This window comes from Drosophila albomicans, chromosome 3 (assembly GCF_009650485.2).
Source record: "Drosophila albomicans strain 15112-1751.03 chromosome 3, ASM965048v2, whole genome shotgun sequence".
Taxonomy (NCBI): Eukaryota; Metazoa; Arthropoda; class Insecta; order Diptera; family Drosophilidae; genus Drosophila; species Drosophila albomicans.
In genome coordinates this window covers 4472177-4498496 of record NC_047629.2, presented here as the reverse complement: position 1 = coordinate 4498496, position 26320 = coordinate 4472177, and the positions used below count along the sequence as shown (strand labels likewise).

The 26320-nt window shown below is 33.6% G+C and overlaps 3 protein-coding genes across 3 annotated transcripts; 1 reads left to right on the top strand and 2 right to left on the bottom strand.

Annotated features, from left to right (window-relative positions):
- Positions 1–10281: 10281 nt before the first annotated feature.
- Positions 10282–11009, bottom strand: LOC127565456 (uncharacterized). The gene is made up of 2 exons (XM_052003965.1): positions 10774–11009; positions 10282–10442 (listed from the first exon to the last, which is right to left on the bottom strand). The coding sequence occupies exons 1-2, from the start codon at positions 10991–10993 to the stop codon at positions 10369–10371; spliced, it is 294 nt and encodes a 97-aa protein (XP_051859925.1). The 5' UTR covers positions 10994–11009; the 3' UTR covers positions 10282–10368.
- A 1868-nt stretch (positions 11010–12877) lies between these two features.
- LOC117571513 (uncharacterized) lies at positions 12878–13391 on the bottom strand. Its single transcript, XM_034253686.1, has 2 exons — positions 13084–13391; positions 12878–12911 (listed from the first exon to the last, which is right to left on the bottom strand). The coding sequence occupies exons 1-2, from the start codon at positions 13389–13391 to the stop codon at positions 12878–12880; spliced, it is 342 nt and encodes a 113-aa protein (XP_034109577.1).
- Positions 13392–19904: 6513 nt separating this feature from the next.
- LOC117567040 (cytochrome b-c1 complex subunit 7-like) lies at positions 19905–20371 on the top strand. The gene has a single exon (XM_034246750.2). It carries the CDS (start codon positions 19990–19992, stop codon positions 20323–20325), a length of 336 nt encoding a protein of 111 aa, XP_034102641.1. The 5' UTR covers positions 19905–19989; the 3' UTR covers positions 20326–20371.
- The last annotated feature ends 5949 nt before the right edge of the window (positions 20372–26320 follow it).

The window sequence follows — 26320 nt, the reverse complement described above, 5'->3', positions numbered from 1 at the left end:
TTGTACTCGATGATATATTTTGAATGTAGTAATATATAGGTATACCAAATATATCACTCGGTATATTTTAGTATTTTTGTGGTATATTTTAAGAATATTGTTTTTTTTTTTTTTGAAAATGTGTAGCGGTTATCTCACAGTCGAGTACACTCGACTGTAGCTTTATTTTTTTATTTATTTTATTTTTTATTTATTTTATTTTTTTTTTTTAGTCTTTTTCCATTAACAAAGTGTTGTGTCTGATTAATTTTATCGATATTTCAGAAATAATATATAATAGCACAAGATGCTCTCACGTTAATAAGCTGAAACAGTAACTTTTTTTGAGTTATATACAAATTATCTGTTAACTTTTACTGTATATAGCGTTCCAATCACTGTTATTGTGAGTGATTTCACACAGCGAACTCTGCTGACTGTTCTGCTATCTCTATGACTTATTTTGATTCATGTTGACTTAGGCAGTTATCACTGGGTATTTACTTATCAATCACTCAATTAGTTGGCATTTTTTTTGCTGGTCTTGTTTGTGCTTCATTCTTGACTTGAGCTACTAAATTAATTTTCAGTGCACTTTGCTGACCTAGTTAGTATGCCAAAAAAAAAAAAAAAACAAAAAAAGATGTTGCTGTTGCATTTTGTTTCGCCATTCGATGTTATTTATTTGACGTGCCTGAAATATCTTAAACTACGTTCTTCAATGGGTTTTTATAACACATTCCACATTGCCATTCAGGGTTTTTTTTGTAGACTTTGCCAATGACAATAATTTGCAATCAGGCTAAGTGACGTTGCACATTCTGTTTGCCATCGTCTCTTTTGCCAGTGAAGTTGGATTTTGGGTGAATTTTTTGGGTCCAGTTGGGTTACGAGCCAGAACTTAAGTGCTTGGTCTTTTTTTTTTCTTTCTCTCTACGGTTGTTGGCAAGACTTTTAACTTAATGCGAATTGCCTGACAAATTTGTTATTGGAAAACACATACTTGAGTTGGCTGGAGAAAATGCGCTGAAGTTGCCTAAAAGTTTGCTCAACCGATAAGAAATTGGCAATTAATAAACTAGTTTAAATCGAAATTGTTTTCAATAATATTAATTGCCAGTTGTAAGATAAATATCATATAGTACTATATAGCGAACAATTATAGAAAAGAAAGTAAAATATACATATTTCTAATGTTTTCTTTATGAAAATTGATTCACATATTCTAATAAAGTGCTTAGATTTTATTTTTAAATTAAATTTATTGCAATTTCTAAAATTAATATTATTACATTATTATTATTATTGGATTTTTTGAATTTTAAGTTTAGCTTTAAATGTCAGTTTAATATAGAATTAGAAAATGGAATTCACATATTTCTTAAGTTATGTTTTATGTATCAGCAAACTAAACTTTTGTTTGTTTCTTAACGAAATGAATTGCGAGCTGTATGATAAATATAGTATTATAATTTAACTTATTTTTAAAGTATTAAATTTAAGCTTTAATTATGTGTTCTATAATGATCCCTTTGAGTTAGAAAATATGAACAAATTTAAAGGTAAATATTTTTAAAGTTATTCTTTATGTATACAATACTTTTCTTTGATGAACTTTTTATGTTCGTCAGCAATTTCTACACAACACTGTGGCACACAGTGCGTATGCGCAATAAAGCAAGCATTGTGCAATTGCCTCAGAGTCTAGAGTCTAGACATTGATGTTGATGTAGGGAAGGAAATTGCGAGGAGGTGGAGGTGGAGTACTCGTAAAGCACATGTCAAAATGACTAATAGCTCATCAAACTTTCATTTCAACCTTTTTCATTTTTATTTTCTCTCTTTTCTCGACGTTTGCGAGTCATTTTTCTACATGGCTGGAGAAACTTTCGACAGGCATTTATGAAGAAAAGTTTGGTGCGAAGGCGAGCAAAGGCAATGGCCCATTGACTGGCGATCCATAAACACATACACCCACATACACACACCCACGCACACACACACTTTGTAGAGGATATCTGGTTGTGAGTTGTGTTCTGTTTGTTAGCACCCGTTCAAATTGGAATTGGTGGCACATGCAATAATTTGATTTCGCAAACAAAAAAGCTGAAAAAAAGAGAAAAGAAAACCCAAAGCCATATTTGCGAGTGTAAACAAAATGTTGACGTTTTCGTTTTGGGCTTTTCAATTTCCCTGGCCTCATACACTCTACTCGTGGGCGTAATGAGACGCTTGCTCTATGCCTCCTTCAGTCTGTTCTGTTGTGCTGTGCTCATGTTTTATCGATACACCGTGTACCTACCTCCCCCCCACCACCGTTTAGGGAGGCACGACAACAATTTTCTAACTGGCAGGCGCCGCATTTTCCATTTCGTTCCATTCCATTTACCTTTATACCCTCGGCTATATAACAAAATAGCTGTGTCTGGCTCTGAGGATAACAACGTTTTATCTCTCAGACTGATTGAATCGATCGACGTGGTAATATTATGTCAATAAATTCAGGGAGAATGCAGGGTATTGTTTAGTCAACCCCACGTGACACACTTTTCAACTTGTTGTCGATTTACTTTTGTTTGCCATCCGAAAATCGGTTTTTGCGGACGCCCAACTGACACGAAACCCTGTCCAGGACACGACACGAACAGGACAGCAACAAGAAGAGCCTTCAGCGACTAGATACAAGTACGGAGTAGCTACGTTTATGAGTATTGACAGGAAATTGGGACTGGCAGACAGGCAGATATTAGGACGATTCCTCCGACAAACCACAAACTTTTGATTGCCATTGACGCGCCGCGTGTTGAGTTTGCAAAAATAAAAGCGGAGGCCTCAATAAAACTGAAGCCAAAATGAAAATGGGCTCGTGTTATTAGCAAATAGACATCGATACTCACATATATGTATAACAAAATACATATGTACATATATCATTTCCCTTTTATTTGGGTTTGCGTGCGTCGCCTTCGCTTTGGTCTTCGTCTCTGGGACTTCGCTTCAGTTCTTTGCCATATAATCGCCCAAATAAAGCTAAAAATAATTTGAATTTTATTGCTGCAAATGACAAAAACTTTATATATGGGTTTGATTTATTTGTTTAACAGCGATTGGTTTGCCCCATTAAAGGTGCCTTGTGGACAGTTCTCTGACTTTTCTCTGTCTGTCTGTTTGCCTGCTCTGACGTGGCAAGTGGCACGTAGATAGATCATTGTTCAAGTATAGAGACCGCATGTACACACCCTTTTTTGATGGCTGGTCATATTAATGTTTGGCAATCAATAAATGCCGGAACTCAATTGAGAGCTATGCGCATAATATCTACGAATATAAATCTTTAACATTCTCAAACTGAGTGGAGCGACAAATTGAGAATCTTTCCCAAGAGAACATTGAGTTATGTAAACTAGAATAGAATAATTTAAAAAAAAAATCGAGCATAAAAAGGATATGTAGTCTACTCTCTTTATCTATTAAACAATACTGTAGATGGCAATCTAAACAAGCGACATAACAAATATTCATCTATAATAAAATATGTGACATTAATTTAAATTGAAATGTTTAATAGTCATCAGTTGCATTTGTGGTTAACGTTCTTACGTAAACGATTAAAAAGAAAAAATTTAATATTACTCAAGATTTTTAAAAGTGAGTCAAGTGTGACTGTGAGACTAATAAATCTAATAAAATCGTATTCTAAAAATATATTAAATTAATATACCACAAACATTCTAAAATATACCGAGGGCAACATTTTGTATAAATAAATATATTTATATTAATATAGTACCACATTCAAAATATACCATAGAATACAAAATATACTATATTGCTAGACAACTAAGACCCCCAAAGTAATTAAGAACAAATACAATTCTAGAGTTTGCGTATTCCTATAAAAAAATTTGAAGCAAGTTTTTTGTTCAATATCTTCAAATCGTAAATTCTACAATACTATATAATATAACTATAACTATATAACTATTCAACCAAAATGTTTATCGAAAACCCTAAATCGCCCGCTAACAAGAACAAACTTAAGTAGACAAATCAAAACAATGGAAACTTTCCTTGAATATCACTTTATTGGCTGGCTGAATAAGATATGACCCGAGTACAGTTGACTACAATTTGAGTATGGATGTAGAGTATATATAAGTATGTGTACACATAAATCGAAGGGCTATTATTCAATTAGCGTGACAAACGCACCTCATGCATAATGAACGATGCAGCAAGAATCAAGTCGAGGAGGAGAAGGTAAACAATGTTCTCTTTGTTGCTCAACTCGTCGATGGGCTAACTGTCACCGAAGAAGAAGACGAAGAACAGCAAAAACAAAGCGAAATTGGTGACCACATTTGATTGACTCGTAGATACCCTTTGCAAATATTGACCAATTATATTAATGAAAGATACTTTGTCATTATATTCTAGTAGCTGTCTATGTTCTAAAATAGTTGTAGAATTGTTTTCGTTTAAACATTTTGTGTTTCATGAAATGTCCACATTACTTATTTCATGAAGAGCACTCAGAAGAAAAGTGGAAATGCAACTAAGCCTATTAATAGAACCAAGAAAATGTCAGCAAAATGGTAGAAAGCGCATTAAAAATGCAAACTGAGGGCAGCTGCAGAACAGGCTGAAAATCAACAATGGTAAAATGAAAGTGGAAAATAATTAGCCATGTTGACAATACAAACAAGCTTTACACAGAACGAACGAAACTGGAATGTAAGGCTGACAAATACCTTGGAAGTTAAATATGTAAATAAATGTCCTTGCAATATGTGTGATATCAAAAAATGATTCATTGCATATTATAAATAATGCTGTGAGTGAAATAAAAATAAAGAATAAAGAAAGCAACAGTCGAGTTTGTATATGGTAAAACGCATTCTAGAAATATACCAAATTAATATGCCGATCAAAAATGTACCGAGGGCTTTATTTGGTATATCGGTATAGTACCACAATTAAAATATACCATGATATAGAAAGTTTTCTGTCCTATATGTGATATTAATAAATGATTCATTGTATATAATATATAATTGTATATATAATGCTGTGAGTAAAATAAAAATAAAGAATTATGAAAGCAACCGCATTCTAGAAATATACCGAATGAATATGCCGATCAAAAATATACCGAGGGCTATATATGGTATATCGGTATAGTACCACAATTAAAATATACCATGATATAGAAAGTTTTCTGTCCTATATGTGATATTAATAAATGATTCATTGTATATAATATATAATTGTATATATAATGCTGTGAGTAAAATAAAAATAAAGAATTATGAAAGAAACCGCATTCTAGAAATATACCGAATGAATATGCCGATCAAAAATATACCGAGGGCTATATTTGGTATATCGGTATAGTACCACGACTAAAATATATCATAAAGTATACAAATTTCTGTTCTATGTGTAGCAGGTATAAAAATGAAATTAAATTGTATTCGTCTCGTTTTTTACAGGGTATTTTGTTGAACAGTGTTGTGGGCTGGTTTCTGTTATGTCGCACTGATTGCTGTTTTTGTATATTTTGCTTTCATTTTTTATGACTATGACATTTTTACATTATTTCGCCTGAATACTTAACCTTGCCTGAATAACGTGAAACTGTGAGAAGGAATGAAAGCAAAAAGCAACAACGATAACCCATTTGTAATTTATATGACATGCAACCGTGCGACTAATTAAAGCCATGCTGCGGTTACTTGTTTTAATTTTATATTTTCTGTGTGCCTGTTATTACTATTATGCTTATTCTTATTCAGTGCAAATGCAACTACTTGAGCTTCAACCTGATGCCAGCAGGCAGCGACCTGGCCAGTCTTAATCATTTTTGCATTGCATGCAACGGCAACTTGCCACTGGAAACTCGCAAGAGGCAAATTGCCAAGGGGAATTGCGATAGGCAGGAGAGAGCCGGAAACTTTATCGCCTTTCCTCTTGCCAAGGATTAAAGGTGCGATAAAATAAAACAAGCAATGCGAGGCATTGTAACATCAAGAACAACCACAACAGGACCAACTGCAGCACAAATAACAACAGTAAAAGTAAATGGAAGTGAAAAATATAAATTGTTCACATCGACTCCTGAAATACGCTTTCAATGACTAAATATAAAAATCTTACACATCATTCCAAAAGTTTTAGTTGGATATATTATGGAATGTTTGCTTTTTTTTATAGAAATTGGTCACTAAGGTGATGTCGCTGTCTCTCCCTCTCTTGTGATTGGTCTCCATGGGGTGTGGTGTTGAGTCAAATTAAAAGAATAAATCATAACAAATTATATCAAGAATATAACAAAAGGCTAGCTAGTGTTTATGTGCATTCGTTTAACAAGTGATTTTTCCAATAGTTTTATTTTATAACCGATAATAGAATAGGTTATTCAATTTTGCAGAAACCTTCAACACGGGTATCTCTGGTGTTCTACTCAATGTTTATAAATTTAACTATGGGAACTATGGGACACATAATAAGACTAAGGAGTTTATATGATATACAATATCTATATATTTTCAACTATATGTGCTGGATCGAGATCATCCATGACGAACTCTTTGAAAATGTTGAATGTTTGAAGGATATAAGAAGACTGTGAGTGTTGGGCGCCAACAGACCTTTCTCTTGGTGACCTGGGCTTGTTCTGATTTTATATGTACATATATTATACAAGTTGTATTGGGTAGAGTATACAACAAGACGCACTTAGCACACACATGGAGGGGTTGTCAGGTGGGCGTTATACATTTACAACAAGACATGCAACGAAATGAGCACCTGACATGACATGGCAACGCTCCTGATGATGAAATGTGCTCAGGTCTTTGGGGAATGACTGTATATATGGGCAAGTGTGTGTGAGAGAGGGTCTGAGTGTGAGTGTGAGTGTGTGGACTTTGCATGATGAACGAACTGATGGATCTCACTGAAACTTGAAGTGGCACCTCGGAGTACCACAGAAAGAAACAGCTAAATAAAGCAGTAACAATCCCCATTCTTTCTTTCTTCTTTATATACTCTGAAATAGTGTTGTGTAATCATCGTTCAATTTACAGAATTGTTCGTTCATTTTTCATTATTAGTCGACTAGGTTTCCATTGTTCTTCGTCCGATAGTTTTAACTTAAAATACGCTTAATAGAAATTTTAACGCTAAAATAAGTCCTGCGGCATCAGTTTGAATAGACAGACAATAAACTGCAAATGAATAATGAATGTAATAAAATCTGAGCAAGAACGAACTAACAATCAAAAATGAACAAAAACAAACTAAAAAATAAAATTGAGCAACTGACCAAAAACTAACGATGAAAGTGAACATATTTATTTCGTTCAGTTGACTAACTACTTAGTTTCTTATCTTTCGATCTCGAACGACCCAACAAAACTGCGAAATGATGTATCATATATTCTGTGTCGACAAATTTAAATTTAAAGGAGAAGGTAAAATTTGCTAAATAATTTAAATCTGTGTTGATAAAAATATACAACGTATAAAAATCTATCATATTTTTGTTTTTCATTTAGCTGTCTAATTCTTGGTCCTAATTCTACGTGTATATACATATGTTACATAGTTATGTAAAGTCTCTCACATATCGAAAGACACTTAGCTCAGTCTTTATTCCCATTTGTGTCGTACCCTAATCTATTTGCGTAGTGCAAATATCGCTCTGACTTTTTACTCTATTAACATTTGGCAAACGAAATCTTTGCCGATGCCTCCATTATCTTTCACTTTCATTAGCAAATATTTGGCAAACATTCGAAAGTTAAGACTGAGCTATAAAAGACTCGTCTATTTAGATCATGTGCATCAGTCGCAATTATATCATATCACAATGAAGTCAATAGCTCAACTCTTTGTCTGTCTCGTCGTATTGCTCAATTTAATAGTGGGTCTTCATGCAGGACTCTTTTTTGTGAGAAACGGCGTCATTTACTGCAAATTAAGCGCCAGAAGATCCTGTGATAAAATCACGCCCACATGCGTTAAAGTCACAGCGGCTGCAGGAGATACTTGTAAATATTATAAAAACGAATGTCAATATCAGATTGACAAATGTCTGAGCAAGACACGTAAGTACTTATAATTAATATATATATAAACACTACAAATATTTAAGACTGTAAATACAATCCACAGAATTTGGACGTCTAGGTGAAATAACAGCTGCGACTGATTGTATGTCTATTTCAGTTGGAGCCACTGGCACTTGTTAAATTACAGGGCATTAATTCAAGTTTCAATTAAAATATTTTATTATTTATTCCTCTTTAGAGCGTACATAAAATGTAAAGAATATTTTGGTAAATAAATAAATATGAATAAAATAAATAAAAGTATTTAAGATAATTACTTTCAATTCCAACGTTTTAATACTTTAACTTTCCTGAGTTCTAATTAGCGCTTAGCGAACAGATAAATTAAGCAAAAGAGATAATTGGTTTTCTTAAGAGCGCTTCTCATCGTTTAGTTCAAAATTCGAAAAGAAATTGCGAATTTTTCGCAGTCGAAAACAAATTACAAAAACCCCATTAAGTATATATTATATATTCTTAATCTGGGTCAACAACTGAGACGATATAGCTGTGTGAAAGACTGGATCTCATAAGCAGTAATATATAGAGCTACAATTTTGACAGCACTTGTTATTGTTGCACGCAAAAGGCCGATAATAAAGTTTTCATGGATCCTCAAAATTCGGTTGCGATCGAATACAAATTGTAGGAGTTGCTTAAAAATAATTTTATATGACAAAAATCGACTGCTGCAGTCGTGTTTTAGTTGTTTTGGATGAGAATTTATGGTATATTTTGTAAGGTTACACAATAGTATATCGATATACCAAATACAGTCTTCGGTACATTTTAGTATTTCTTTCTATATTATATATATTAATGTGGTATATTTTTATTTGAAATGGGTAGCGGGTATTTCACAGTACACCCGACTGCAGATTTCTTACTTGCTTCCATTCATGTCATTGCATCGCTTTCTTATTATTTTAAATTTATTTCATGCTTTTGAAAACGTCAACGAGGTTATATTGCTCCATTTGGAAATATTTTGTGGATCGATTTTGCGACATTTTCAAATTGTAATCTAAGCAAAATCCGCTAAAGCACAAGGTTGCTTTTCATTTCTTAGATTCTCAGTTTATTTACTCGCGGAAAAGCAATATATTTTGCAAGTTCCCCAAATTTTATAGTGACAATCTTGACAACCTGTATTTGACACGGAAATGGCCAAAAAACCAAAATTGAATTGCTGACTTGAGAATCGGAGTATCGATACGCTTACAAATATTTTATTTTATTTTAATTTATTTGTGCTGGGAACTGCGGAATGAAATGACGCCGTATAAATATTGCACGGCGATTTTTTTCATAAGGAGAACAGCGCTTAAGGCTCTGTTATGTTAAGATAGAATAAGAAAACCCGAAAACTAATTTTATGTTATTATAGAATAATCTTAATACTGTCATTAACTATCGCTGTCACTAGACATAGAGGAATTGTAATGTAATAACTATTACTAGAAATACATTTGTCTGATGATTGGTCTCTGAGTTGAACCATTCCCCATTCTTTGATGCAGATGCGATTATAAAATGTGCCAACTAAGCATTCGATGCACGTTTGTCAAACCGGAAACAGCAGTGCGTCCATTTTGATGATTGCGTTTCCGTCTGCGCTTTCGCGAGGAAAAACGGAACAATTATTCATTTTACCATCTGTAACAAACACAACAACAAACAAACACAGACACTCACATACTGGTTGGCGATGATATATGCTGCAGTTTTTGTGTGCGCTGAGTTTTAATTGCAGTCGCAAAACATGAAAGGGAATTTACCATAAATTGCATATTTTCAAGGCAAAATACAGCAAAAATGTGGTTGTGCGAACCACACACTCACTCTCTCTTTCTCTTTCTCTCTCGCTTATCCAGAAGCACCCAACCGTTCAAATGAGAGGGTAAATTTATGAAAGTACGTTTTTAGTACTGTGTTCCATATATAGTATTTTGCCTTGAATAATAAAAAGAGCCTCGGGATACGTTTAGCATTCAGAAACAAAAAGGCAGAAGCATTAAGGTCTCGATGATAAATAGAGCGAACGTGGATTTAAGGGAGACTTATTTAAAAAATATAAATTTGATAGATTTAATTTCTGGTTTCATTCTCTGCTAATTGAGATAAGAGCTATGAGGCTTAAAGCTGAAGTTTATATATCTATCAATAACGATTGCGTTTCATATTTTGGTTAGATTAAATTATTTATTTATTATTATTAGTCTACAATATATTTTAATATAACAATAGTATATAAACTTAAACATTTCTATTAGGTTTAAATTGATGCACAGGGTAACCTTTGATTCATCGACAGTCCTTTGCAATATTTCAAATTAGCTTTTTCGTAAACTGAAATTTTAAAAACTAGATCTTTAGTATTTAGTGATGAAAAGGTTCAAAGTTATAAGATACTTAAAAAAATTTAATTAATTTCCACTCAAAGGGTTTCTAGAAAAATTATTTCAAATATAAATTTGCGGATCGAAAAAATTAAACACAGAAATTCTCTAGTTGTAGTTGTATCGAAATTATAAGACAGGTTATCAAAAGTTTGCGATGGGATAGTTAAAATTGATTATTATTGTTATACAAACATAGAAATTAATTTGTTGTTGAATAGTCAAGAAATTGTATTTAAAATTCAAAGTGTCTTAAGATGGACTTTTCATAGCGTACTTACATGCTTGTGTTAGGCCTCCGTTGTTATTGCAGTTGGCCAATTTTTGTTGGCACTCGTTTCGAAAGAGTTCACAGAGATTTGTACGAGAGAATCGAAGACATACTTTTTTGGTTCGATCGCAATTAGCCAAAGCTCGAACACGGCAGCGAACCAGACTGGTCGTGGATGTGGCTAACGGAACCAAGACCAGAGCAAGAGAAATCAACAGAACAGCATTCATTTCTGCAATTCGAAATCACAATATCAAGTGGGCTCGTCTACTGATATTCTTTTACTTAAATACGGATTTTCTTGCATGATATCATTGTTAAACAAATTGTATCTGGTTCCATCTGTATTTGTTTTGCCAAAATAAATTTGCAAAAGATGAACTAGGGAAATATTTATGATTTCAAATAAAGCATTAATTACCAGCAGTTGTGCAAATAATTAATATGTTATACATACATACATATGTTAATTTCCAATTATTTCAAATTCTTAAATGTGTGATACAAACGGGGGCAATACGAGTATGTTTAATATATTTAACAAAGGTGATATACAGAATAATAAAATCTCTTATGTTAAGAAAGTTCGTTACACTTTCCTGTTGAATTTCTTCATATATCAAATTATGGAAAGTAAATATTACCTATTTTTTGCACATCATAACAAACAAAATATCCATAATTCAGTTGGAGTTTGTTCACAATTTTGGTCTATCTAGAAATGGCATACTGCACTTCAACTTTCCTACACTTTTAATAGCAAAGTTCATAAGATTCTTATTACATTCGAAACAAAAAACAAGCAAAAAAGCTACAGTAGAGAGTGCTCTTAATATACCGAAACATAATTAAGGGAACGATTGTTAACCAAAGTAATTAAAACCCGACAGCAACAGTCGCTTTTTGCCTCATAAAACCATTTCTTAAATAGCTTCCACAATTGTTATCTGATCGAGACCAAAATATACTTATTGTAATACTTCCTTTGATACAAATTCAAAAATACTTGATCTGCGGGCAAAGATATTAAGTGGTGTCGAAAAAAATTATAACTCTATCTCTATTTTAAATATAGTCTCTGAGAGGGGTTCTTAAGGACAGACGAACAGACAGATAGACGGCCTTGGGTATTTCGCCTCGGCTATTCAAGTTGATCAAGAATATATATATTTCATAGGGTCGGAGACCCTATTGCATTCAATTTCTAGAGGCACAAAGTTATATATACCCTATGAGTAGAGAGTATAAACAGTAAAATTCGTTCTAGATAATAAAATTCGGAATTCTATCTCGTTTCGGAATAGAGTTTTTCGAGATTGTCACCTTTAAGTTAAATCATTATACCCGCTACCCATAGGGTAGAAGGGTATTATAACTTTGTGCCGACAGGAAATGTATGTAACAGGTAGAAGGAGGCATCTCTTGATCAGCGTCAACAGCCGAGACGATCTAGCCATGTCCGTCTGTCCGTCTGTGTGTCTGTCCGTCTGTCCGCCTGTCCGTATGAACACCTAGATCTCAGAGACTACGAGAGATAGAGCTATAATTTTTTTTCGACAGCATTTGTTATGTTTGCACGCAGATCAAGTTTGTTTCAAATTTTTGCCACGCCCACTTCCGCCACCGCAAATCAAAAAAATCGAATAACAAGCGTAATTTTAAAGCTAGAGTTGCAAATTTTGGTATATATAATAATAACTATAGTAGTTATGATTCCAGTTACGATCAGATAAAAATTGTTATTATTAAAATACTTTTGTATGGGCAAAAACGCCTTATTACTAGGGCTCTTAGTTGCTTTGGCTAACAATCTGGTATATTGAGGAGTCTATGGTATATTTTGAATGCGGTACTATATCGATATACCACATATATCATTTGGTATATTTTTAGTATTTTGCAGTATATTTGGTATATTTTGAGAATAATACCGCAAAATATATTGCTTTTATTCAAAATGGGTAGCGGGTATCTCACAGTCGAGTCCACTCGACTGTAGCTTTCTTACTTGTTTTTTGTTTTTATAAGTTATGTTTCAAATACGCTTTAAATTTTTTTAAATTAGAAATTCAAAAAACCTTTTATAATCAAGTATTTGCGGTGTCAGAAGAGACTCAGTATTCGTTATCAAAGTCCTTTTCTCTCAGTCTATGTTATTTTGTATACTTTTAAAAGATATAGATAATGGATTTACAACAATTAAAACAGTTTATTAGTGATCAAATTTGAGTTTTAACCGCGACGTCTGCGTATGTAAATGGGATAAACATTTGACGACGACGATGATGATGATGATGATGATGATGATGTTGATGATGACGATGATGCGCATCGTCTGCGAGTGCCAACTGATATCCCGGAGCACATGGAGAGAGAAACAGTCGTGTAGGCTACAGAACTGACGCATCCCTCGTAGCGGAGTAAACAGCTGTTGTTGAAGCGCTTGCAGAGATTGGAACTTCCATAGCGACCGCACACATTGCTCGTAGAGAAATAGTTGCAATCTGAGAGAACACAGATCTTCGGTCCACTGCTGCTGCTTGTGCTGCTCGTCGTGTAGTTTAGACCGTCTATCAAAACGGTGTACACCAGCATCAATAGAGCTGATAGGGCCAATGCTAGTTTCATCTTACTGACTTGAATTTTGTTTATGCTTAAATTTGTCAAAAGTATCACTATTTATAGTTGAGTTCTAGGCATTGATAATTGACCTTTGACTGGCATTGAACAATTTTAATTTGCAAAACTTATTCCACACACTTGTTCAAACAAAGTTGGCAAACTCAAATAACAATTAGTTATTGTCAAATTCAAAAACATTTTATCTTATTAGCCTAAAATGCTACAACATTATTAAAAGCTTTTACTTTTTATTTCTATTAATTTGGTGCGCTTGAAAGCAGACAAAGTTCTTCAAAACTTTTCAAGAAAACTTAAGCCTTAAGAGCAAGTTGTTTGGTCTATTTCATATATATAATAAGTATATATTTAAATAACAATTTCATTTACTTCTTATTATAATACTTAATAGTTTTGAACTCAAAATTAATTGGAATTGCGTAAATACTAGCAAGGTAGTGGTAGAGTTGTGTCATATGATTTAATGTAAATATATGGAGGAATTAATTTAAAAATAGTTACATTTCTTTTTTTATTTAATTATATAACAATACTATTCATATAAAATTATCTGCACACTTGACTCTACTGCAATCGAGGTCAAGGTCAATGTTGCGCATCAACCTTCTGTGAAACCAAAAACTTGTTGCATACTTTTGTGCTGCAGATGAAATTCAGGGCAATTATACAATATATTGGGAATGCACAAAGTGAATTATTATTATTATATAACGATTAATATATGATTAAGTTGCCATGGGAGAAGAATACTAATTTAAGACAAACATAAAACTATAAGTTTGAGGATTTGAGATACAAACAATTATAATTTATTAATTTTGTGCATCATTATAAAATGAGTACGTATTTTAATGCATAGCTTAAAAGCAAAACATTTTTGAATCAAACACAGTTCGGCTTCTGTAGATGGCGATCAGATAAGAAGGTTATCTCGAAGCGTCACTTTACATCGATCCAATCTTGAGTGTTTAGTGCACTTAATATATATTTACATCAACACACAACTTAAAGAAGAGCTTCAACAATTACACAAAGACTTTGATATGACTGACAACGTCATTTGGATAACTCGACCCTGTCTGTGTTTTGGACTACGCCAAATTAAATTTCATAGCCATGCGCAAGTTTTCAACGGCTTCTTGAGGCGATGCGTTGAAGTCATCATAAAAAAGCCAAAAAACAAAAATAAATAAGTAAACGTGAAAAAAGTAAACAGCACATAAACATTTAAGGTTTAGTTATTTGTGTTTGTTATACCCTAACACAAGGTACATGGATTTAAGCATTACGTATACCATATATTATGTTTACTTAATTATTGTATTTGTTATTTATTTTTTAAAGTAAGGTATTAAATTGCCTGTTATTGAAAGGCATACATGTGTTTTACGGTTTTTGTTTGTTTTAAATTCCAAAAACGCACTTTTATAAAATGCCGTTGGGTTTTGGTCAAGGCGAGTCAACAGCCAGCAGCCAACACAACTTTAACGATAATTGGCTGCAAGTCGATTAATAGCTTGACTTTAATATTGATGAATTTTGCCATATTAGAACTAAATACTTAAAATGTGTAACAGAAAAAATGCGTTTTTCGAACGGTATAAATTTGAATTTCATTTCGAGAGTAACTGGGTCACATACGCAGGCGTTGTTAAAAGGGGGCGTGGCAGTATAGGCAAACGATGCCAACCAAAAGACTATAATTAATTGACGCTTAAACTGACAGCAGAAATAGTGAGAAGTGAGTTAATTTGCACTAACCGCGATAAAGATTAATTAATATGGAAATTCTCAATGAATTGCTTGGAACGATGTAAAACTACGGTATTAATTATTTAGACAGCATACGTTTATGTTTATTGTGTCTCAGGTATAATATCTAATTCACATATATTTATTTTTATTTTTTGTGCGCAATTTAAATAGTTCAGCGTTGTTCGAGTTGATAATAATCGTTATCGATATCGATGCCTGACGTGGATTACCGATAGATGCACCTGTAGAGTTGCCATATCGTTTTGATTAGAATGGTTAAGCGTTCTGACGTTGCCCGATCTATTCCCATAGTAGAAGAAGTTAACACAATTAAAAACGAATATTAAAAGTCAATAATATTGGGACATTATTGTTATTTACAAGTATAATAACTGTGTCGTATTTTGACATAATTCGTTTATTAGGTCTGATTAGTCTATAATTAATTACTATGTTTTATATATTAATTGCATTCACTTATTGCTTGTTGGGTTTTCACAATGTGTTACACATTTGTTTAGATTGAATAGATAAATTAGTGTCCGATATACTTGTATGAATATTAAAGCTAATTGATTGCCAAACGCATTCATTATAAAATTGTTCAAACTTTGGAAATCACGCTAAATTTGATTTTTAATGTAAATGAGCCAAAGACAATAACCAATTCGATTAGGTCAATTTAAAAGCTGGCAACGACAGAGGCCACCAAACCCATCATCTGACCACAGTATTGAGGCGAGTGAAGAAATTGACGATAAAAACAAAAAACAGAAAACAGAAAACAAATGGGAATGCGAGTGTAACTGTGAGTGCGAATGTCAATGGATGGGAATGAATGGTGAGCTGCATGTAAACGATTGTTGTTAAACTTGAAAACGAACCATGGACTGAAGATATGGGATGGCCAAAATCGTAATGAAGATGGCATTAACTGGTTTTCAATTCAGGAAGCTAGATCCAACAATGGCAAGTTGATCCTAGCAACAAGTTTTTGGTTTGTCGACGCAATGCAATTGATTGCAACGCTCCATTTTGGTGGCAAGTGCAATAAAATTGTTAAATTTACTTTGTGGATGCGGCTAATTCATTGGTCCGGCTGTAATTACAATTCGCGTGATGCTGCCAATGCGGCAGGCAGCTCCCCCAAACAACAACAACAATCACACCAACAACAACAACAACAATAGCAAACTTTCACTTTCGACCGTTTCGTCTTTGGGCAGGTCAGTTATGTGTTTAGACTTGGCTTAATGCACAAGTCGCAGGCTAAGTCTGACTGGACTGAGTCTGAAAAGAGTTTGCCATGCTTGACTGCATTTTCGATTTGGGCCGCGAATCGAGCTCATATAATTATTGTGTTTTAATACCCTGGAAATCCCAAGAGTGAGTGAACGGCTTTTATAAACTAACCTAAACAAAACAAAATGTTTAATTTCGAGTAAAAGTAACTACACTTTGATAACCTATATTTATGTTATTTGTAAGTCTATGTTTTATTTAAATGATCTAGAGCATATCTAGCAGTCGTGCATTGCTTCAATATTCACTTGTTTGCTTTAGTTACTCGACTGATATAAGGCTTAAGTTTCAGCCTAAGCCTGAACCAGAGCTCGCTGCAATTGTGCTTGGACTCTACTCTGGCTAACAAAATGTTGTAATATAATTTTAATTTGTACCAGAAATGATTGCCAATTGCCGCCGCTTTATGTTGATTATACAATTTTGTTGCAAGTTTGTTATTGTAGTTGTTTTTTTTTTGTTTCTATTTGCTCCCCCCCTCAACTTCATTGGCTTCTGTTTCTACGCCTTTTTTCATTGAAGGCGTTTCAGACGTTTAAATGAAAGTGCTTCGCTGAGTAGTTAAAAGTTGTGAGTGCCCGTTAAGTGGAAATTGAACACAAAATTTGTGTAATCATTTTGCCCAAGTTAAAGACTAGGGGCATTAGAGGGCTAAAGATCAAAGATTTGAGCTGTTTCATTTCAATGCTAACCAATTAACCAATTGCCAAAAGCAAACGAAAACACAAACGCAGCCAAACCAAACTGATATGCGTATGGTCAACTGTTGAAGGCCTCGAGTCAAATCGAAACGCGTGATGATTAGGCCCGATGTTTGGGCCACCCTCAGGTGGTTCGTTGCCCTAATGAAACGCACTGCTGGCTGTCCTCCACCCAGCCAGTTGGTCAGTCTGTTAACTGCTGTTGAGAATTGGGCAATTCCAATCTTTAATTGCTCATACGCCGTGGTGAGCGGTGGATTGTCCAAATCTGTGCATTTGTCGCAATAGCGAATCGCGTTGCCATTGCAACTGCAATCTGTGAGGCATGTGTGGCAAGAATGACCATAAACTATTTGAGCCTGTCTAATTTAAACAACAGACATCGCCAGCGTCAGCATCAGTGGCACAGTCATCGTTAGTGGCAAAGACAGAGTTTTCTGTGTTTTTTTAATTAATGTTATTTTCGGTTTCGGCGCTAATTAGAGTTACGACCAAGTTAGCCAAGTCAGCAGCAGCCATGCGCAGGCGTGACAAAAGACACACATTTGACCCAGAGCATGCCACACTTGCAACATGTTCGACGTCGAACCTCATCGACTGCTGTCCAATGCAAATGAACCGCTGAATGTTTGTCTCTGCCAAATTTGTATAATCGCAGTCTCTGTATGTGTGTGTGCGTGTGTGTACTTAACGGTGTCCGTATGACCGACAAATATATCGCCATATATAGCCTCTAAATGCCTTTGCGGTTTTTGTATGGCAACAGAGCCCAAGAACCTCAAAAGTGCTGCTGCATTGTTTTTGTGCGTTTACGTGTTATGTTTGCTAATTACCATACGAATTTTACCCTCTTCTTTTTCTTCCTCTCCTTCTTCTGCCCCACCATTTCCTTCTCGTCGTCTTCTTTTAGCTGTTTTTTGTCGCCTTCTCTTTTTTTGCTGTTGTTTGTGTTGTGTGTAGGCCACAGTTAGGATTGCAAAATACTTTGTGTTTTTGTTTTTGTTTTCTTTTTCTTTCTGATATTTATTTGCTATGACAATACGCAGAATATTAATAAGCCCCTCGATAAATAACAGTTGGCATTGGAAGGTTATAGATAAGTCAGTGAATGACATAGAAGCAATGCCGATAGAAACCACATTCTAAAATTGACTTGCGAAAGAAATGTGCTCTGAATTCATTAAATACTCGTATGCAAGTAGATTGGGGATTCCTTATTAATAACTGTAGTGGAATAGCTGTAATTTCATAAAGTGAAATCATGACGAGCATCGTGATAGAATTGAATTCCAAATTTTTCTTAAAGTGAAATACATACATTAAAAGATATCATATTTTTACGTCAGTGAGTACAAGTTCTTATACAATATTCAGTAAGAGTTTGTGGAACAGAAAAAACTAACTAAAAACTAACTATCCACAGATAGATTTGCCAAATAATAAAGTTTATGTATTTATTTATTTATGTGCTGCATTATTTATTTATATATTGTATTATTTTGTATTGTATTATTATTTTCTATGTATATTTATTGCTTATGTATATATCAATTTTAAATGTTTCAATGTTGAGAAAGCGAAAACAAACAATTAAGATTGACAACAGAAGAAAATAAGCTGACCCAATTCCATAAAGAATGTTTGAACAGAAATAGAAGATCAGTCTAGTATCGAAAATACTTTAAATTTCCCCTTCAAAAATGTACCTTGAAAAACATTATACCGAAAGATCTTTTATGTTGAACTTTAAATAGAATGATATTGGAATTACTTATCTGTTTTCAGATAATTGTAAAAGAGATCAAATTTGTATGAAAAACAAAAAATTAAGGAATTTATATATTTTTTCGTAAAACTGAAATATTCCTAAAATCAATCTTAACTCTAAATATAGTGCTAATCCAGACCTATAGGAATAACATTTAATTATTTTTATACCCGCTACCCATAGGGTAGAAGGGTATTATAACTTTGTGCCGGCAGGAAATGTATGTAACAGGTAGAAGGAGGCATCTCCGACCCTATAAAGTATATATATTCTTGATCAGCGTCAACAGCCGAGACGATATAGCCATGTCCGTCTGTCCGTCTTTCCGTCTGTCCGTCCGTCCGTATGAACACCTAGATCTCAGAGACTATAAGAGATAGAGCTATAATTTTTTTTCAACAGCATTTGTTATGTTTGCACGCAGATCAAGTTGTTTCAAATTTTTGCCACGCCCACTTCCGCCCCCGCAAATCAAAAAAATCGAATAACAAGCGTAATTTTAAAGCTAGAGATTTTGGTATATACAATAATTACTGTAATAGTTATGATTCCTGAAAATTTGGTTACGATCAGGTAAAAATTGTGGAAGTTATTAAAGAAATACTTTTGTATGGGCAAAAACGCCTACTTACTAGGGGTCTTAGTTGCTTTGGCCGACAATCTGGCACATTGTGTCGTCTATGGTTTTTTTTTTGTATGGTGTACTATATCGATATACCAAACATACCATTTGGTATATTTTTTAGTATTTTCGGTTTATTTTGAAAATGATACCGCAATATTTTGCCTTTATTAAAAATGGGTAGCGAGTATCTCACAGTCGAGCACACTCGACTGTAACTTTCTTACTTGTTAAAATTGTTTCAGTTTCAGAAAAGAACACTTTTCCACGGAAGGGACTAATATGATATCGTAGAGTTTTGTGTCATAGGTACAATGATCTTAGTTGGCTGTTTCAAAGTATTAATGGCTCATTGTTATTATTATATTTCAACACTAGGAACGAGAGTTGGCGAAAAAGAAACATTTTCAAAATCCCAATTATAGTTTTGCATTAAACATGGCGAGTTACATTGCTAGAAAGGGTCCATTAGTGTTTTCCAGCCTTGGAAAGTGGGCCTACAATATGTCTGGATTCAACCAATACGGTTTATACCGTGATGATTGCCTCTATGAGAATGAAGATGTGACTGAAGCTGTTCGACGTCTGCCTCGCAAATTATACGATGAGCGCAACTATCGAATAATGCGCGCTTTGCATTTGTCGATGACCAAGACAATATTGCCCAAGGAGCAATGGACACAGTACGAGGAGGACGTCAAGTACTTGGAGCCCTATCTTAAGGAAGTTATCGCTGAGCGCGAGGAACGTGAGCAATGGAATAAGACTCATTGAAATTAAGACTACTGAACAAAGTACAATAAAATGATATAAGCATAAGCATAAGCATAAATTTATTCTATTTGCATAATTATTTTTTTATCAACTGAATTGCAATCTGTGTAAGGTATTTTGAATAGATAGTTTTATTTTTAAATTGGGTGAAATTCAACTTAGAAAAAATCTTTTAAGCTAGGAACTATTTTAGTCGTAGATCCAGTAATTATATAATTCTTAAATATATTATTGTTAGTTATCTGCAAAATATTCCCAAAAAGAATCTTTTATTTTTAAAGTTGGTAAATTATAGACAACTATTTTAATTTAAAATAATCTAGAGAGTATCTTCATCTTATGTTCAGCAATTATTCAATTCTTGAATCAAGTAATTTCTTTGTCTATTGTAGTAATCTTAAATACTTAAGGTTTGAGATGAAATCTAGATAGTGCATACCACATGACAGCCGTATGTGATTATTAAAAGTTACTAAAAGTTTCTAACAAAATAAATTAATTTTATGACCAAGTTTAATTAGAATTCCTTCTTAGATACTATCATCTTAAAAGCAACTAACATAATTGGTACCACCTGAATGGAATTAACGAAAAAATGTTTAGCCTCAGATATTTAATCGAAACAGGAAAGACAAGTACACAGAGAAAAATTATGTCCAAAGACTTAAATTTGAAAATTTTATGTTAGAAAATATTTTCATATATTTTAATCATTTGATCTTGATGTGAGATTTTTGGTCCTGTATTAAACTTTGACATTTTAGCATTCTTCAATTTGAGAAATGGGCAATGTAGAATTATTATAGTATTTTAATATTAATTTAAGAATTTAACTTTTGAATTCAATTTTAACATCATTACGTTATGATTATTGTAGAATTTATATGTTGATTGAATAATTTATTTTCTAGATTAGCTTAATGATTTCTTCATGATTTAATAATTCTTTCTTGATTTCACCACATTTTCTTTCTGTGTACAACTGCAAATAAAGTTGAAGTTCTTTACGCAAAGAACACAACTGAAGTACATTTGAAGACTTGCCAAAAACACGCATTAAGATGGATGCTCCATTGTGGCCAACGCCCCCAAGTTATCCCATACATCAGACACCCGCGCAGACATAGACTCAAGTTGTGTGTGATGATGCTTCAAGTTCAAGATACATATTTGTATAAACAATTGCGTGTGTGGTATTTGTACATTGTGCATTGTTGTTCGCTTTTTTTGTTTTGTTTTTGTTTTTGGGAAGCCACAAACAAATTTTTTGCGCTTCCGCGTGCCTCAAAGAAACATCTTTTTTTTGTTTTGAGCCAAGAGATGCAAAGCCAAAGATACTCGCTGAAAGGCGCAACAACACTTGCTATTGTTTTATCTGTTGTTGTTTGAGGTTGTTGTGTTTCGGTGTGTGTGTGTGTGTGTGTGTGCGGGAGTTGCGTTTTTCTCAGCGCTTATCACACACTTCATTAATTTTGTTTCGCTTTTCATTTTGCATGCCGCACTGAGCCGTAATTATGGGTACAGTTATGCCTCTGTATCTGCCACACAGAGATACACAACAAGTTTCACTTTTAATTTCGCCTCTGCGGCCTTCTTCATCAGCTTCTTCTCTGGTTGCAACATTGCATGCTGCACTTGAAACCGAGTGCAGCGACTGAAATTGAAATTGCAATTGCAATTGACACGCGTGAAGAGCTCTGCGGCTCTTACTTACCGCTAGAGTATCTGTGAGATACTCGTATTTGTTAAACTAAGCCTAACACTAAATGCCGCTTCTACAGTTTGTTGCCACTTAGCTGCCACTTTTCATGTCTTCTCAACGCTTCGTTAGCACAATAATCAAAGTGTTTAAAAAATAACCTTTGTTTATGTTATGTTATGTTATGTTTTATATATGTGTATATAAAGAAATCATTAAAGTAATTAATGTACCACGAAGCAGGCAGATTTCTAAATTCGAAACCCCCCCCGAAAAAAACTGTATTAAACGGACGTAACAAATGAGTTTACGATATGAAGCTGTCGTAAAATATTAACTAGAACATCATAATGTTTAAACAACTTCAATGACACTAACTGAAGCGTAAAAGTTTCATTCTAACTTTGATAATTAACTTAAATTCTCATAAATGATAAACTGGCATACCCCTTTGGTAGTTGTACAGGGTATATCGAGCTCTTAAATCATGTATTGCATCGCTTTTCGTTTACAGTTCGGCACTTACAAGTAAATCAACTTGTTACCAAAGTAATTGCATTTTTTAAATATTTTTACGGAAACTGGCGAAATAAATACTTTCGTGCATAAATTAAAGTAACGTGAGAAGGCCAATCAGCGCGATGCACCATTTGATTAATCTCTTTAGTTTTTCATTGCAACTGCATCCAGTTTGAGGAGAAAGAAAAAAAGAAACGCTGGCGACAAGTTCAATGGCTAGAGCGGCATGCACGGCGTATGCGCAATTTGTATTCTGCATTAAACATTAAGCGTCACAATTTAATTAGCTGGCCGTAATTACGCATACGGCATGTTGTACGCCAATGCATATTATGCATAATTAAGCTCAATTTAATTATGTTTTTTAATTGGCTGCAACTGCCAACAGTCGGAAAAAGCCGCTTCGAAAGTTGCAAATGAAATTGAATCCGATACGAATATTGTGCCCGATGTGTCTGCCTATTAAACTGAATGCCTAGGCCAGGCCAGGCTAGGCCAGGCGATTGCAGTAGGCATTAATTTAATTAAGTATGCTTATGCCTGCTGGATTTTCCATACAATAAAAAATGCTATTAAGCCTTGATTGCGAATAAAAGTTGTTGTTGCAGATTAAACAGGACAAATAATGTGAAATGGTTTTGCTGAAATTAAGGTTGGTCTCCAAGTGACTAAAACTAGTTTTAAATATTTATATGACAATGTGTTTAATTAAGTATACTACTCTAATAATTTAAACAATGAAATTCCTCATATTAAAGAAGAGATTATTTTAAAAGTCACTCGTTCTCCCCCTAATGACATAATTTTACTTCACGCCCAGTCTCTTCAAATGTTTTGAGTGTCTTTAAAAGATCACTTTACAGCTTTACAACTTAATTGAGCTTTAGTCTCCAGCAGTTTTGGTTACCCAATTTTCTTTTTCAGCCTATAATTAACGCGCTCAGTGTCAATTGTCTGGTGCTTAAAATCTGCACAAGGTCAAAAACAAAAAAAAAGATTTGGTAATGCCAAAAGAAAGAGATGAATTTACAGACAGAGATAATAACACTTAATCATTATAAATATTATTCCATCATATGAAGAGCAACTATCATTACAAGATGGCTTGATTTATTGATTTTTATACTGCTCTCCAGCTCAGTTTCTCAAGTCAAGTCTCAACTGAGCCACAGCCCAAAAATGTAATCAGCGTCTTTAATGCGATTTTATTTACTTTGCTGCGAAGCCATGAAAATCACATAGATAAATAAAAGTACTGCCAATAACAATATTATCAATACAACGTTTTCAAAGTCATCATCATCATCATTATGACGTTATTGATCTTGAAGCTGTCGCACAAATATCGCGACAATTTCAACACTTTTTGCTGATTTATGGTATTTGACCACTTTGAGCGAAGATATTCATCAGCAGCTATAAGGAAATCGATCGCTTCTTTTTTTTTATTTGGTCTTCAGCCATCTACTATATGCAAAGTTATGGCAAGCACTCTTTGTGTTTGATTACTGTGATCATTTAAGTGTTTTGCAACTAAATTAAGAGATAATCATTAGTCAATAATAGCACGTCGGAAGTCACATTCATAAAATAAACTTAAGAAAACCAAATAATTATCCATAAAGTTTATGATCGGTATTATGTTACATCTTAATGAAATTGATATAGAATAATTATACTGATCGTTTAGGAATCTCTGGAGGAACACCCGTTGGTAAGAAAGGTATTGTAACTTTGTTCATACAGGAGATATATGTAACAGGCAGAAGGAGGCATCTCCGACTATAAGGTATAAGGTATATACTTGATCAGGCGAGACGATACGGCTGACAATCTGGTATATTTTTTTACTTTATGGTATTTTTTAATGCCGTACTAGATCGATATAGTATTTTTTCTGTATATTAATATGGAATATGGAAATGTGAAGCGGATATCTCACAGTCGAGCTCACTTGGATTTAAGAATATTTCAAAATATGTCAGTAATAACACAGAAGACATTAAATTAATTGATTTGTCGAATATATTTTTATTTTATTTTACTTATTTAAAATCGAGTATAAAGAAATGAAATTCTTTATGTTCGTTTTAAATCGCAATTCAATTTTAATATTGAGCACCGCAAAAACTCAAACGGAATAAATAAAGGGACAACTATTTAGTTATTTATGATATTTTCAGTAATCGACACAGTGTAAAATTATTCACAAAGTAAAATAGTTGATGCATAGAATATCTAGTTGAACAGAGGTTAAAGCGTAGCAAAATGTTCATTATATTTCATTAGATAAATAAAACCTATAATACAACCATTGCATATTGTTGCATAATGCACTTTTCTGCTTGGGCGTTTGATGTCTTTGTTACTCGGTTCGCTTAATTATTAAAATGTTCATTTCCGTCCTACTCTCACTCCCAAAAAGTTCAAAAAGTTTTTGATTTGCAGCAACAAAACGCAGATTAAGCAAGCTTACCACTTAAGAAAGCAGCAGCAGCAACAAGACAACAACGCACTAAGCCAAACAGCAATCAACAAAAACAAATTAAAACTCGTCAAAGACAAACAAAAACCGACAGACAACAACAAAAAGCCCAAGAAACAACTCAGAGATTTGACCAAATTGTGCCAAAGTTGGAGCTGCTGGTTTGTCTTGCAGTTGCAGTTTTGCTGTTTGTCATTGTTGTTGTTGTTGTTGTAGATGTTGTTAGTGTTGTTGTTGGATATTCAAAAGATGATTTGTGCCAGTGCCACTTGAACCCAGCATCATCTTCAACTCGAAGAGTTGGAGATCTTTAAGATCTGCGATTCGTTGCCGGCCCTCAGAAGATGTCGATGATGTTTTTTCCGTGTTAGACAACATATTTTTATTGTTGCTTTTGTCTTGTTGCATCATCGCATCAATTGTGAAATGAGTGCATTTAAATACAAGTACTATTCATGTTTACAAGCATCTGTTGCCGACTTGTTGATATCGCCAAGACAATAACCAGAATACGCATCACAATGGCCAACAAATAATCGTCAACAACATTATTATATTATACAAATCACTTATATGGTTAGATAAGTGATCAACAATAATGCGTTGAACGGGTAGAAGGAATCTTTAATATCAAAATTGTTTAAAAAAAAGGCACACATATTATAAATAGTAAAGTCGCAAAGTTGATCACAAAATAACTAAGAAAGCTACAGTGAGGTATGCTCGACTTTTAGATACCCACTACCCATTTCACTGAAAGTAAAAAATATACTGAAATACTAAAAGCTTTATTTGGTATATTAATATACTGTTACATTTAAAATATAAATGTAAGGTTCCTAATATACTAGATTGTCAACCAAACCAAAGGGACATTTGGATATGGCTATATACTTTATGGAGTCGGAGATGTCTCCTTCTGTCTGTTGCATACATTTTCTGCCGACGCAAGATTATAATATAGGGTAAAGTTACAGTAGAATATACTCGACTATCACTCGCCACATTAATATACCGAAAGCTATTTTCAGAATATCGATAAACTACTAAATGCAAAATATACTATATACAATTAATATCAGATTATAAACTAAATCAATTATGACACGACGTTTACTACATTTTATTTGTAATCTGTGAATGCAACGGATATCTCATAGTTGAAGACACTTGATTTAAACCGCCTTGTAGACAGCCTAACTTTGGCTAAATTAAAAATAGACTTTTAAACTGAAATATTGATGAAGCAGCAGACAAAGATTTAACTGTATTTTATTGCTTGGTAAAAGTTT